Genomic DNA, 15,859 nt, shown 5'->3' with positions numbered 1-15,859 from the left:
GAGCATTTTAAAGGTGGCTAGTCTGAATTGAGTTGTGCTGTAACTGTAAAATGCACACCAGATTTGAAGACAAAAAAGAACGTAAAATATCTCAGTGCTGTGGCTACTAGAATGTTTAAAATTACACGTGGCTTGCAATGTGTAACACTTATATTGGACAACAATGATTCAGAACACAACACAGAATTTTGTAAATCAAAGAGCACAAAACAATTTTAAATTTACAGATACAACATGTTTTAGAGCATTGTTTATTACTAGATTTTTTTTTGATGTAATGGTAAATGGAACTGCTTCCTTAATTGCTTTCTGATATTCATTGTTCGTGTATAAAAATGCAACAGATTTCTGTGTATTAATTTTATATTCAGCAACTCTACCAAATTCATTGATGATTTCTAGTAGAACATTCTCTAACACCATATACAAAAAATAAACTCAAAATAGATTGAAGAGCTAAATGTAAGACCAGATACTATGAAATTCCTAGAAAAAAACATAGGCACAACACTCTGACATAAATTACAGCAGTATATTTTGGGATCCATCTCCTAAAGCAAAAAGCAAAAATAAACAAATGGGACCTGATTAAATTTAAAAGCTTTTGCATAGCAAAGGAAACCACTGATAAAATGAAAAGACAACCTATTAAACGAGAGAAAACATTTGCAAGTGATATGGCCAATAAGGGATTAATATCCTACACATATGAATAGCTCATACAACTCAACATCAAAAAAAACAACCTGATTAAAAAGTGGGCAGAAGAACTGAATAGACATTTTTACAAAGAGGAAATGCAGATGGCCAATAGGCACATGAAAAGATGCTCAACATCCAATCAAATGCAAATCAAAACCACAATGAAACATCACCTCACACCTGTCAGAATGGCTATTACCAAAAAGAACACAAATTGTTGGTGAGGAAGTGGAGAAAAGGGAACCCTCCTACACTGTTGATGGGAATGTATACTGGTGCAGTCACTGTGGAAAACAGTATGCAGGTTTCTCAAAAAAACTAAAAATAGGACTACCATATGAGCCAGCAATTCTACTTCTGGGCATATATCCAGAGAAAATAAAGTCATAATTCGAGAAGTTACATGCACCCCAATGTTCACAGCAGCATTATTTACAATTGCCAAGATATGGAAGCAACCTAAATTTCATAAACAAATGAAGATATGGTATTTGTGTGTGTGTGTGTGCGCGCTCGCATACACACACATGGAATACTACTCAGTCATTAAAAAAAAACTTTGCAGCAACATGGATGGACTTGGAGGGCATTATGCTAAGTGAAATACATCAAACAGGGAAAGACAAATACTGTATGATATCACTTATATGTGGAATCTGAAAAATACAACACACTAGTGAAAATAACCAAAAAAAAGCAGCACTCAGATACAGAGAACAAACTAAACTAGTGCTTATGGGGGGAGGGGCTTTATAGAGGTGGGACATACAAATTATTGGATGTAACAGATTACGACAAACTGTACAATACAGGGAATATAGCCAATATTTTATAATAACTGTAAATGGAATGTAACCTTTAAAAATTGTATAAAAACTTTTTAAAAAACAAAGGCAAAAAAATTTCCAAATGTGGAAGTGTTTTTTCCAACTACAAAAGTGATACCAATTCATCTACACTAAAATTGTAGAAAAGCACACATACACACAAAGCCATCATCCCTCCAAGCAGAGCTACTATTTTGATCAGCTATTAATTCTAGGTATGTATATTACATGAAATGGTACGAAATATAACTTAAAGCAGAATCATATTTTTATCATTTTGAAACTTTTTTCTAATATATCACGAACATTTTCCTTTATTATATATTTTTTCCAAAATTTTTCTTAAATTTTTATTTTGAAATAATTATAGATACACAGGAAGTTGCAAAGGTAGTAAAAGGTCCCACATAACATTCACCCAATTTCCCAGAAATGATTGCACCTTCTTGAGTATAGTACAGAATCAAAACCAGGAAATTTATGTTGGTATAATGTGTGTAAACAGTTCTATGACATCTTACCACATGTGTAGATTAATGAAACTATCACCGAATCAAGATTCAGATCCATTACATCACCACAAAGATCTCCCTCTTTCTAGCCCTTTATAGGGCTAGAAACACCCACCTCCCTCCCTTCCTCCACCAACCCTAACCCCTGACAACCACTAACCTGTTCTCTCTGTAATTTTGTCATTTCAAGGATGTTAATAGCATCCTACAATATGTGACCTTTAGAGATTGGCTTTTTTCACTCAGCCCTTGAGATGCACACCAGCTGTTGTATTTATCAACAGTTTGTTCCTTTTTAATTGCTGAGTAGTATTCCGTGGTAAAGATGCACCATTCACATACTTAAGGACTTTTACATTGCTTTCCAGTTTTAGGCTCTTACGAATGAAGCTGCGATGAACACTTGTGAAGAGATTTTGTGTGAATGTAAGTTTTCATTTCTCTGAGATAAATACTCAGGAATGAAATTCCTAGGTCATATGGAAAGTTTTGTAAAAAACTGCCCAAATTGTTTTCTAGAGTAGTTGTACCATTTTATATTCCATCAGTGTATGAGAGATCTCAACACATTTTTAAGAGCTGCAGCATATTCATGGCTACTTCATACTTTTTTCTTAACAATTCCTTGCTGATTCGTATGTAGGTAGTTTTTATATTTTGTAACAATAATGATGTAATAATATACATACACAGAAATTTTTACACAAATTTTCACACTGCCATATGGCCTTCGGGAATTTTGTCAACTTAGCATACCACCCACCAAGGGTCAGCGGGAATACCCACTTCTCAGCCTCACTAAAAAAATTTTTTTCATCTTTAATTACTGACTTGCAAAAAACATTATCTTATTTTGTATTTATTTGAATAATGGGAAGGCTGTATACATTTCTCATGTTTCCTGACTTAGTTTGTAATTCTTTCATAATTACCTGTTAGTGTTCTTTGCCAACATTTTACTGCAATGTTGGTGTACTGATTGTAAGATCTGTTTCTGCCTAATATATGTTGTAAAGAGATAGATTTTCAAAATAAATTTATCTGAAATTCAACCCACATGTTGGTAATGAAAGATAATGGCTGATTGTAGAAAGTAAAAAATAAACAAGTTTAGTTGATATTGTCCAACTTATAAATCCTCCTATACTTCACACAACATATTTATTAAGGAATCATCTTTAATGCCAGCTCTGGATTAAAAACATGGTTCCGAGAATAATGATCACTTATTTCCCCTAAACTTACTTCAAAAGCCAAGACATAGTTTTTCCAGAACAAGCATCAGAAACTATCTTCAGCTTCATCAGGAAGCCTAGCTGGCTTCCCTTTAAAGGAGAATTTAACATCATCTAAACCAGTAGTTTCCAAAGTGCTCCCCCAATGAGCAGCATCAACATTACGTGGGAACTCGTAAGAAATGCAAATTATCAGGCTACCCCAGACCTACGAAATCAAAAATTCTAGGGGAGGGACCCAAAAATGTGTTTCAACGAGCCTTCCAGGTAATTCTGATGCATGCTACAGTTTGAGAACCACCACTTTAAACAAATTCAGTATAAAAAGATTAAATGTGGGTCGTGTTGTATAGTTATTTGTTCTTTAATAAAGGAGCTGGGCAAAACTAATTATGCTACAGATAGTATTAAGAATTCAGTGACATTTTCATTCTTCCCCAAGTTAAAACACTCCAAAAAGAAATCCTAAACCTGGATTTTAGTTTTATGGTCTACAAATAAAAATCCTAAGACCATAAGGTGTTCATAAGAAATTTTCTCTTAGAAGAATCCAAAATGAACCATATAAACTAACAGGTTAGAGTATATCTTTCCAATCAGACTCAGTTTGTTTCATATCACACACTGCCTCATACTTGGATTCCCACATGCAAGTAACACCTACATCATTTTGAAAACTCAATGAACTAGCATATTAAAACAAAGCACCTGGAAAACCAGTTATTCAAATATCTGTGACCCAGCAAATAAATAAATTGCTGAATAAATAATTCTGAATGACAGTGGACTTTGTTTAGTTATGTTTCTCTGTTTTGTCCAAGTTTTTTATAATAAGGATTACCTTTGTAACAAAGACAAAGAATTAGTGACCATACATAACGATAAAGGAAGTTAACCTACAGAATATCAGTATCTTTAAATTTTACCAATGGTCACTAGTAATCTTTTTTTCCTTTATATATATATGATAAAAATGTATAAGGTGCTGGTTTAATACCAGATAAACAGAGCTCCTGATTCAAGGAGTTCATTGTAGTTTGAAACTAGAACTGAACATATCAGGACCACGAGCCCAGTAACAAAGCCGGGATACTATACCATGAGAGCTATTTTCTGTCCACCTAGTTCTAAGTGTCCCATCTCCCTTCAAGTAACAAACCCTGAAGATGTGTTAGGACTGCACAATCACAGTATCTCAACCTCCAGGCAACAAAGAATGGTCCAGGAATTTGGCAAGTGACTGGGGTTCCTGCAGTTCTTCCTTTGATTCTGAGTTCGGACAGTAGTATCCTTTTCATTACTGGCTATGTGGGCCAATAAATTCATTTTTTGTTTTGTTTTGACTTAAGGTAGTTTGAGGTGAATTCCTGTTTCTTGCAACCCTGAATATTCTTGCAGCACTTATGATATTAAACAATTTTCAAATTTGTAAAAGAAATGAACAGTGCATAAAACTCATCGCCTACATTATGACATCTGACCTGTTCTTAGACAGCAGTCACCAGGTTTGTTTTCTCCCTCTGACAAAGCACTACACACAGTGGGTTTTAAGACCCAATACACTGATGCAACTGGCATCCTAACATCACTCTAAATTTCTTGTGCCTTCCAAAGGCTATCAAAGTGTCACCTTCTATTGTATTGCTAATGATCTTAAATTACAGAGAAAATGTTCTGAACAAGTTTTAAGATGTTTCTTTCACATACCCCTTCCTAGTTTCTTTTCCCAACCAAAAGATCATTTAAATAGATCTTCTAAAATGACAGAGTGAGGAAAGGAGAGGAAGAATAAAAATCTACTCACATTTAAAAATAAAAATTTCATGTTTACTTTGTGATTTCAACTATAGACAGTTCCCGACTTAAGATGGCTCGATTTAGCATTTTTCGACTTGAAAAAGTGATATACAGTCAGCAGAACCACACTTCAGATTTTGGATTTTGATCTATCCCTGGGCGAGAGATCTGTAGTACAATAAATAGTCTCTGGTGATGCTGGGCAGAGGCAGGAGACCCCAGGTCCCAGTAAGCCATCCAATCACAACCACGAGGGCAAGCACCCAACACAACCATTCTGTGCCCAGACAACCTGTCTGTTTTTCAGTACAGTCTTCAATACATTACATGAGATATTTAATACTTTAGTGTAAGACAGGTTTTGTTGTTTGATGATTTGCCCAACTGGAAGCTACTGTTAAAAGTATCCTGAGCATGTTTAAGCTAGACTAAGCTAAGCTGTGATGTTAGACAAGTTAGGTGTATTAAATGCACTTCCAATTTTAGGTGTTTTCAACTTATGATGGGTTATCTGGGCATAACCCCATTTTAGGTTGAGAAAGATCTGTATTTATGATTTCTGAGTAACAGAAGTTTATCTGCATTGCCTTTACTGAGAATTCATCCTTGGCAGCACAGTCTGTGTAATCACTGCACAGAACTGAAATTACAGCTAAATAAATGAGTCAAGACTTCAACTTAACAGAACTAATTAACCCAATTTATTCAATAGAACAGTAACGTACACCATGTACAAGGCACAACCATCAAGCTGAGTATGTTAACACAGCACAACTGAACACAATGGCCAAGGTAGCATGACATTTCCAACAACACCCAGAGTGTTCTGTAGCCATTCTGAAACTGCCTTTAGGTGCCAGCTTACAAGCACACCCATCGAGTTCCTTATCACACCTCAAAACTGGTTTTGCGCAACATAACTTATCCTCTGCTTTATTACCAGACTTCTTGAAATGACTTTTGGCTACTTAAATCACCAAATGGGCAACCAAAAGGGAGTAAGAATCTTCACAGTTATTGTCATGTAGGTAAGTGTGCTAAAAGCTCTAAAGCTCAAAACCATCCCAGAAAGTACTTTAAGTGCATGGCCCACAGCCTCTAAGGCTGTAAGTATGTGTTTAATTTCTAGAACATGTTTAGAAAACAAAGCCAGAAAAATGAGAAAACTACTTTTTAAAGACACACTTCATAAAGACAAATCTCCCCTAATCCTTTACATATAGGATGCTAGCCCCAATATGCAAAAGTATGTATTAGAACTCCTAACTGGAACAGTATTAAAGACAACTCCAGTTGAAACTTCCAGTCTTCACCTACTCTATATATACATTCACTGAACCCCTGCTAGGTGCCCTTATTGTAAGACATAAGAAAATAAGGCTTTGAAAAGAAAGGTCCTGCCTTCAAAAAAGGTGAACACGTAACAGAGGCAATCAAATAAAAAAACAGTTCAAGTGTTACAAAGAGCATACATGATTGCAGGTGATGGAAAGGCATCCTGAGCCACCTAGAAGGACAAATAGGAGTCAGCCAGGACTCAAAAGGAAGGAGCGGCACTTCGGAAGAAAATCCAGAGGAAAAGAACGTGTGATGGTATGGAAATGAGACATCACGGTCCATGTTAGGAAAACACCAAGCAGTCTGGCATGAAACACACATGCTGTGCGTGGAGGGCAGATGGGGTGGTGGCAGGCTGCTTCCAGAAATCCTACAGAAATGGTAAAAGACCAAATCAGAAGCCCTTTGTGGTGCTCCGGATTTGGACTTTATCCTAGAGGCAATGAGAACCAGGACATAACTTAAGTTGTCCCAAGTGGAGAGGCCCAAGAACCAGCTGGATCTGTCTGTCAAATGTATGTGTGCATGCGGGTGGTGACAAGTGGTTAGTAAACAGCATCTGGGGATTACCAACCTGTAAAGAGAAGTGGAAAGGTATGGATGACATCTGAAGAGAGTAAACAGTTAAAAAGGAGGTAGGCAGGGACAGAGAACCTGTATCAACCTGCACAATAAATCCTATATCCAAGAATCAAAAAGGCCTATTTTAAACCCCAGATTCAGCTAGGCCCTCCTCATCATACCCCCCCAGACTGACCATCTCCATCTCCTCTAAAAAGTACTACTACTCATTATTCCAAGCCCACCATGCAGTTCATACCGCGGGCTATCTTTTTATTGTCTTATCCTTTCAACAAGTCTGTTAGATTCCTTAAGAGCAGGAATTTTCAATTTAACCAATGCCGTCAAATATAAATGATGAACAATACAACTCACAAAAGGCAAAAGTTTATTTACTCCGTTTAAATATTCTAGAAAGTTCTCCATACCAGGTCTTATTCCTTTCACCTAATGATGTGTGTGGATTTACGGTGTTGCTGGGAGGAGACAGCTGTGTTCAAGGGTGTAGGTAATGACCAGAAGCTGAGGAGAGATCCTATCTCTAGAATGTGTTAGGGACCTGTATGCAGAGTTGAGCTCTAAGACAGTCTTAGGATAAACAGCACTAGTAAAAGAAACAAGAACTACACACAACACGGATATTCATAAATATAACAATGAGTGGAAGAAGCCAGACCCCAAAGAGTACAAACTATACTGTATGACTCCACTTAAATGAAGTTCAAAACCAAGCAAAACTCATCTCCAGTGTTAGAAGTCAGGACAGCGTTGGGGTAGGGGGAAGACACTATAAGAGCACCCAAAGGACTTCTAGGGTTCTGGTAATGCTGTTTCTTAATCTGGATGCTGGTTACACAGGCGCACTCACTTTGTGAAAGTTTATCAAGCCTTATCATTTGTGCACTTCTCCATACGCATGCTAGAGTTAAAAAAGTTTAACTTAAAAATACAAAGGTAAAAAGAAAAAACACAGGAGGGGAGCTAGTGATAGGAAGTATAAAGGAAGATGCCACAAAGAGAAAAGGCCTCCTTTGGTGACAGGGCAAAAGGAAAAATGAGAGCCACAATGACTGTAGAATGTTTTAGTTCAACTTGTGAAGGAGACATCTGGAGACCCACTATTACCAGAAGTACTGATGAACTGAGTTAGTGCTGATAACTATCTTGGTAAACTACAGCCACTTGGAATTTCTTCAGCATCTACAGAAGCACACAATAAATATATGAAGCATGAATAAACAATACACAACTGAATCCATTCAAAACCTCCCATCTTAGTAACAGCTGAGCTTTGAACAACATGGGTTTAAACTGCCCATGTCCATTTATACATAGATTTTTCCCAATAAATATGGACTACGGTCCTACACAATCCATGGTTGGTTAAATCCACAGACACAGAACCACAGGTACAGAGGCCAACTATGGAACTTGAGCATCCTGGGAAACCCATGGTGGGTCCTGGTACACATGCCCCTAGGATGCTGAGGGACAATTGTTACATGGATTTTTGACAGCGCCCAGGAGGGCGGATATTGGTGCCACTAACCTCCCAGTCGTTTAAGGGTCAACTGTAATAGGATATACTGACCCATTAGCTGGTCTGAGTTTAGTCTACAACACGCAACTAAGACAAGTTGAGTAGCCTACGCACAAACACTCGAACTCTAAACTGTCCCCAACCAAATGAGCTAACTGGCACAGGTAAACCTCCAGAAATCACAATCCCCTTGCTCCATAAGAAAGCAGCACCAGCGTTTCCTAAAAAGGCAAGTGTGCATCTCAACAATGTCTATAAAGCATCACTCCACCCAGCTCTCCTCACTCTACAGTTCCCTACCCTGCTCAAATTTCTTCGTAGTACTTGTCTCTAGCTGAAATTATCTTATTTTTCTGTTCACTTGTTTATTTTCTTTTCCTCTCCATAGTATTTCAAGCTCCATGAAAACAAAGACCTTGTCTGTCTTTACACCACTGTACACCCAGAGCCCAGATGGCTGCATACTCAATAAAAACTTGTCAAATAACCACAACTACCCAGGTAATTTACTTCAAGGTCATCCAGTATACAAAAGATCAAGTCAGTACCAATAAATCAGTTAAGTTCAATGTAATAGCAAATACAAAATAAATTATCACTCCATTTCTGAGTAAGAGTGATCTTTAAAACTGTTCCCACTTTTGTAAGAGCTTCGAGGCTGAAAGGTTTGACAAGGTTTGATGATTTGGAAGACAGGTAATTTTTCGACGTATTTTATGGAGAAGTTTTATGAATGACCAACACTTCAGTAAACCCAATATGGCCTAAGGAGCAAAACCACTGTGGTGGGGAAGGGCCTAGCCTCGCTCCAGGTTAGGAACCCCCTCTGCTTTCTGGAAGTCTTCCTATCTGAAAAGTGTCACCAGATGATGCGCTTCTGAAGCTTTCAGCAAAGAGCAAAACTGTCACGTTTCACTAAATATGTGTTTCCCACTTCTAAAGCACTCCAAAACTACTCAAGAGACTTTGGGATGTTTGGGTATTTGAATTTAAGGGGAGACAAAGTCCACAGCTCTAAGTGCGAAGAATCAGAGAGTTCCTGAACAAAGAAAACGTTTTACACACTATCAACAGAGTACCAACTTTCCAGTAGATATTCTGAGTACCAACTTTTCTTTAAAGCCAATTTTATTACATATCTTACAGCAAACTGCTCACTTTTATTTTTCTGTAAAAGCTCTAAATACAAGGGGGGAGGGTACAGCTCAGTGGTAGGGTGTGTGCTTAGTATGCTCTAGGTTCTGGGTTCAATCCCCAGTGCCTCCATTAAAAAAAAAAAGCTCTAAATACAGTACACTTTTCAGGAAGATAGTATTCAAATAAACAGGAATTAAATAAAACATGATTTCAACTCAACACCATGATAAAAATCTGGAGATGAAGCTGAGAAAAATTTTAAGTCTATGGTAATTACCCAGTGCAAAAATTTTCCGATTTTCCAATGAGTGTTAAGCAGTATGGGAAGGTCAACATGCAGTTATTTATCAAAGAACCACTAATCAAGACGAGCTGCAGCAATGTTTTAGCAATGTTTAAAGAGACCACTGCGTTCAAAGAAATAAGAACAAAAGTAAAGTATATTTAATTTATCACCAAGTCTAGGAAGTTACTCTGCCCAACACTCAAGAACTTCAACTTAACAGGACAACGGTTAGGTAAATCTGTGAATTTGTGCTTTTGTTTTGCTTTTTTTCCTTTTAAAAACTGGCACCCTCTTTCAGGAGACTGGCAAAATGGGCTGGGAAATACTACTTTAGCTATCACCTAGGGAAGGGATAGTGTCTCTTCCCCACCCACAACCAGCTTCTATGCGCACTCCTTTATTTACTACCTCGAAAGGCTTAGAGCACGTTAGCCTGGTGGGAAGGCAACCGGCCAGCAGCAGGTGCCTCCTCCGGGCTCCAGTACTGAAGACTGGGTAAAAGGACGCCACAGAACAGGCAGAAGGAAACCATTCAAAGTGATGGACACGTTCTAAAACTGGATTGTGGTGATGGTTGTACAACTTTTTAAAATTACTAAAAATCACTGAATTGTACACTTGAACAATTGGTGGGTTTTATGATAAGTAAATTATGCTTCAATAAAACTATTAAAAAAAAATAACCGGCAAAGGGTAGAACGTGGAACAGTGTAGATGGAAAAAGAAGTTTAAGAACCAAAGATACCCCACATAAAATTGATAGTACATTCAAAATAGAGATCTCTACCGCCCCCTGAACTTCTAAGTAGCCTAGGAAGTGGTGCCACCTCCTTCTCGTAACACGTTCCTTTGGAGCTTCTGATCTTTCATTCTGCTTTATGCTGCTCCAGAAAGAAAAGACCTTCTAAATTACTTTCATGACTCTACCTGCAGAATTAAATTTATCTAGTACACATAGCAGTAACAGTGAAAGATGGCAGGTAATTTTGTAGATATCAATTCTCCTTGTCCAGAAGAGTTGGGGGGAGGGGGAAATCCTTCTAACTGATGCCCAACCCCGAGTGCTGGGACTTCCCATAGCACTTTGTTTATACCTCTCTTAGAACCGTTATAACTTGGATTATGGTCATTCCTGGAAGTGTCTTACCAACCTTTTTTAACACCCCCCCCACCATGTCGAGCAGAATCTTTCACATCCTAGGAATTAAATGTTCTTTGGATGAGTAGCAATATTTTCCTAATCAAATTGAGTAACATCAATTCTAATCTCAAAGGGTATACACAGTTCTGTGTCCTACTGGACTACCACTAATTCAAAGCTGACTTCTTTGCTTTACTGGTAGATATACGACGGCAACAACAATGACAAGAGTGATGAACAAACTCCAAATGACCACTGGGCTAGCCAACTAGCAAAGCTGTTAAAATATGAAACAGCAGCTCAGAGCAATAAAACCCAATTTCTATACCAGTCAACAGGTTAGACTTCCTTTTATTATTTAAAAATTATCCTAGAAAATTACAAGAAAAAGGTCCAGGTAAAAAACAGAGCAGTAATTAGCAGCACACAGAAATTAACCAAGTTAATACACTGGACAGAACAGAAACCTACAAAATTTACACATGAAGCCCATTCACTGCATAAGAAACACAAAATGTTATTTGCCTTCCGATTAATGACTTCTAGGGTAAAGTCTTTTTATAGAGTTCTAGATCTAACACACCAAAATACTGACAATAACCAAGATGAAGCTAATTTAAGCTATGTAAGAATATCAAGAGTTGGTAAGATTTTAAGTCCTCAGATGTCTAAAATCTGTTCAAATTCTATACAACCACAGACATCAAAAAATTACTAGGAGATTCTCAAAAAGAATAGGTGAGTATCCTATCCCTGAACAGACTATAGAATATTTTCATTATTAATAATACATTTGTTGAAAAAACTGAATTCCACTGCTGTCATCTGTGACTCAAAACATTTTAGCAACTATATTGTTTTTAAAGTCAAAACCTTCCACGTGCTTCCAAAAAGTTGATGAGTCAGATTTTTTTCTACTTGCAGAAACTGAAATGCATTTTATTATGAGATAATTTTTCCCAGCAATACATCGGATGTAAACTTGAATTTGCTTTAAGTTTCTCTTCATCAGTAAAGTTCTCAAGTTCTTAGGAGTTTCCTAGTCATTTACTTGAACATCATCTACGGTAACACTCAAAGCAAAACCACAATAAAGAGGTTTGGCCTCTGAGGGATTCTACACGTAAAAAAACATTACTCATAAATAAAATACAATCACTACCGCTTTAGATAACAAATACATTTCTAAACGTTCATGTCATTTGATGGAATTCCCTGTTTTAGACAGCAAAACAAAATCTACTAAGCTCCCAATGGGTGTTCTTTCTGCTCTATGATAACAGAAAATATTGATATGAGTTCACTTTAAAAACTACTTACGGGGAAATATTTCTAGTTCCTGAGTATTTTTATTCAAAGGTCTCATTATTTAGAGTTAGTGGAATTCACAGAACTGATCCACCAGTCACTGAACCAATTCATCCCAGTTATTCTCAAGTTGCCCAATACCCTACTTACTCCAAGGTATAAATAAAGCATCTAAACCCTAACAGAACACATTCATTTAATCAAAGAACAAATACCTAGTTAGAAATGCAGAGCACTACTTATAAGGTCATGTTGGAACACCACCAATTAAAAAATAAGTATCTGATGAAATGAGACTTTTGGCAACCAACTTTAAAGATCCACCAGGAACTCACTCTTTCTGTGTTCCTTTCACACACACACACATACACACACACTCCAATGTCTGACCATTAAACGGCATAAAGAATAGTTTAACTTCAAACTCTTAACATCACTGAAACACATTCCAGATACAAGTTAAAAGATGACAGGAAAACTACAAAATTAGCTTCGAGATTTCATCCAAGTACATCTAAATGTTGATTATGGAGTAGTTCAACTCGTTTTGATACCCGAAGGTTTAGTACCTCCAACAAAATGAAAAGGAATTTTCTCAACATTCTTTTCATCATAGTAAAGCTTTAAACAAAACTCCAACATAATCACACCGTTCATTTCACACTTTGCAAAAATCGTCCTCCATCACCACTCTGCATAAGCTAATCAGAAAAAAAAAAAACCCCAACCATACACAAACTGACCCTTCAGTCTTCCCCAAAATGCACTTTAACAAACCCCAGCATTCATTTTCAAGTGCAAGAAAAAAACCAGACATTTGCAGCTCAGGACAGGAAAAGCACAACCACCACTTTACCGTACAACCACCACTCCATTTCTCAGAGAAGAGAAAAATAATTCAGGGCAAGTAAATTAAAAACATTTTGCACATGGCAAAAATAAACGGTCTAATGTCCTAGAATCCATAGCAAAAGTACTACGTTTGGTTCCAGTACCAATAAGCCAAAGGATTCAAGTGTCAAATAAATTCAGGATCTGTTTGAAGTAAGACAAAACCTGGAAAAATTCCCTCCCATAAATCATTCAGTGAACATGAGGCTTTGCACCCAACATGAAATACACACAACCAAAACCACACATCAACACCCCCTCCCAAATGCAGAAAAACCCATCATCAACAAGTTGGAAAGAGGGCAGAAGTAGAGCTCACAACCTTCTTCCCCACTTTGAAAAAGAAAAAAAGAAAAAAAGTCCTATAACAAAAGGTAACACAGATCTTCAAGTACCTGGTGGAGGTGCCTTTCCTCACATCGCAGATGCTGCATTTGAAGGCTTCGGCGCTGTTTCTGAAGGTGCAGACACTACAATCCCAAAAGCCTTCGTCTGCGGCAGGTTTTGCTTGTCTTTTTGGCCTTCGGCGGAATGAGGAGTGGGGGAAAGGGGAGGGAAGAGTCAGGGAGCAGGAAAAGGGGGGAAAGACAGCAAAACAGGCGGTGGTGAGGCGTCGTATTTTCGCAGGAATCAGGCGCTGGAAACTTCGCTCGGGCGACCGACCACCCACCCACCCTTTTCGGGGACGAGGAGAGGGACCGGGGGAGGGGACGCCGCGCCCCCACCGGCGCCCCGCAGCCTCCGGGCCCGGGCCGTGCTGCCTCGCACAGTAGGCGGCGGCGGCGCCCCGGGAAGGGCCGCGGCGGGCGCAGGAAGCGGGCGGACTTGTGGACTTGAGCGTGGGGCTGGGGGGGCCGGGAGGGGAGCCGCGGGCCGGATCTGGAGGGGGCGCGCAGGGGCAGCCCGAGGCCGGCGGCGGGGAGTGGGCAGGCTCCTTCCCTCTCCCCTCCCATGCTCGCGCCCTCCCTCCCTCCCCACCTGGTTAAATCTCCCTTTGTCTGGGAGGAGTGGCGGCGGCGGCGGCGGCGGCGGAGGGCGGCTGAGGAGGAGCCGCCATGGCTGCGGCGCGCACAGCCGCCGGCCCCGAGCAGGAGCGACACCGCCTCCCGCCGCCGCCACCGCCACCGCCCGCCGCCGCCGCCTCCCCCCGCCCCCGGATCTCCATCTTAGCAGCGCCTCCCCCCGCCCCGGGTGGCTCCGGGGCCTAGTCGTCGCCGGCCCCCGCCCGCCCCCAGTCCTCCCTCCCCTTCCGCCCCCTCAGCTCGGAGCAGGTACCTGGTCGGGCTCTTCTTGTCGCCCATGGTCATGGATGGGCTGTACCCCCGCCCCCCCCAAAGCCGAACCCGGCGCCGCTCGGAGGAGAAACGCCGTCCGGGGAGTCGTCGCGGACCGGCCCCCCTCCCTCCCCCGCGCCCGCCCGCCCTCAGCCGCTGGGGCTCGAGCTCCTGCCGTCGCCGCTGCTGCTGCTGCCGCCGCCGCCGCCGCCGCTGCCAGTCTCCGGACGAGACTAGTCCCCGCCAGCGCCGCCTCCGCCGAGTGACTGACGAGGGGCGGGGCCGGGCGCCTCGCGTCACGCGCCAGGCGGCCAATGGGAAGGCGGCGGCCGGCGCCGCGAGGGCGGGGGCGGGACGCGGGAAAGGGCGGGGCGGGGCGGACGTGGGCCGGGCCGCCGGTGTGCGTGCCCGGGAGTGTGTGCGCGCTGGGGGCGCGCGTGCCTGCCGCTGGCCCCGCGGCCCGGCGCGGCGGAGCGTGCGAGCCCGGCGGGGCGCACGTGGCCGCGCCCGGGTGCCGGCGCTGGGCGCCAGGCTCCACGCGGCGCCCCGTGGGGCTTTCGCCCGGCCCCCGGCCCCGAAGCCGCCTCAGGGAAGTAGTTGCGCGCAGTTTTCGCGCGCCGCTGGGGCTTGCAACAGCCGCGACGCTCGCAGTGCCTCGAGGCTTGCAGTGCCCCGGGAGCCGGTAGGGCCTCTTTTGGCCCGGGCTCCCCCGCGCGCTTCTGCTCCTCTGCCACGTGGAGCTTTGTATCAGCCTCTTGTGAAGTCCCTGCCTCCAGCCTGTACGCCGCCCCGAAGCCCCTTCCCTGGCCCCTGACGCAAGAGGGAAGTGTGCTGACAGGGTGTGGCACAACTAAATGTCCCCCAAGGCCGGACACTCAGCTCCTGCCTGGGCCCCCCCAGAGCTTAAGTAGGGCATTTCCCTAGGGAGCTTGCTGTTCAGATCCCTTCGGCCACATGCCAACAGTTTAACCTTGTGTCTCAGCGCCTTCATCTCCAAAAAGAGGCTAAAAACATCTTCCTTAGGTCATTTGGGAAATTCAGGGACGTAATGCACGGAAAGCATGCAGGTCGGTGCCTAGCACTTAGAAAGGACCGATACAAAGTATTGGGTTGAGAACTATTACAATTGGGCCTGGGTTGTGCACCATTTCCCTGGCTTTAAAAGCTTCTTGGAGGTGAGGAACAAGTAGTACACTTTACTTTCTGCCCTGCTCCAAGAACGCTTGCCAGAGTGACTTGAACGTGACTCAGGCCCCTCTGTCCTCAGGCAATGGGGAATTGTGGTAAGGGGAGGACCACAGATGATAAGA

General features: G+C 41.6%; 1 protein-coding gene across 1 annotated transcript in view; it reads right to left on the bottom strand.

Moving 5' to 3' along the window:
- Positions 1 to 14,672, bottom strand: part of RYBP (RING1 and YY1 binding protein) — a 70,665-nt gene extending 55,993 nt beyond the window's left edge. The window contains exons 1-2 of the mRNA XM_031471157.2: positions 14,551 to 14,672; positions 13,671 to 13,796 (exon numbers count right to left, since the gene is read on the bottom strand). Of these exons, the coding sequence (XP_031327017.2) occupies positions 13,671 to 13,796; positions 14,551 to 14,582 (158 nt within the window). The 5' untranslated portion in view covers positions 14,583 to 14,672. The remainder of the gene's footprint in view (positions 1 to 13,670; positions 13,797 to 14,550) is intronic.
- Between the last annotated feature and the right edge of the window lie 1,187 nt (positions 14,673 to 15,859).

Source organism: Camelus dromedarius, chromosome 17, assembly GCF_036321535.1.
Source record: "Camelus dromedarius isolate mCamDro1 chromosome 17, mCamDro1.pat, whole genome shotgun sequence".
Classification (NCBI taxonomy): Eukaryota; Metazoa; Chordata; class Mammalia; order Artiodactyla; family Camelidae; genus Camelus; species Camelus dromedarius.
The sequence above is the reverse complement of the archived record's forward strand: the minus strand, read 5'-3'. Positions and strand labels throughout refer to the sequence as shown.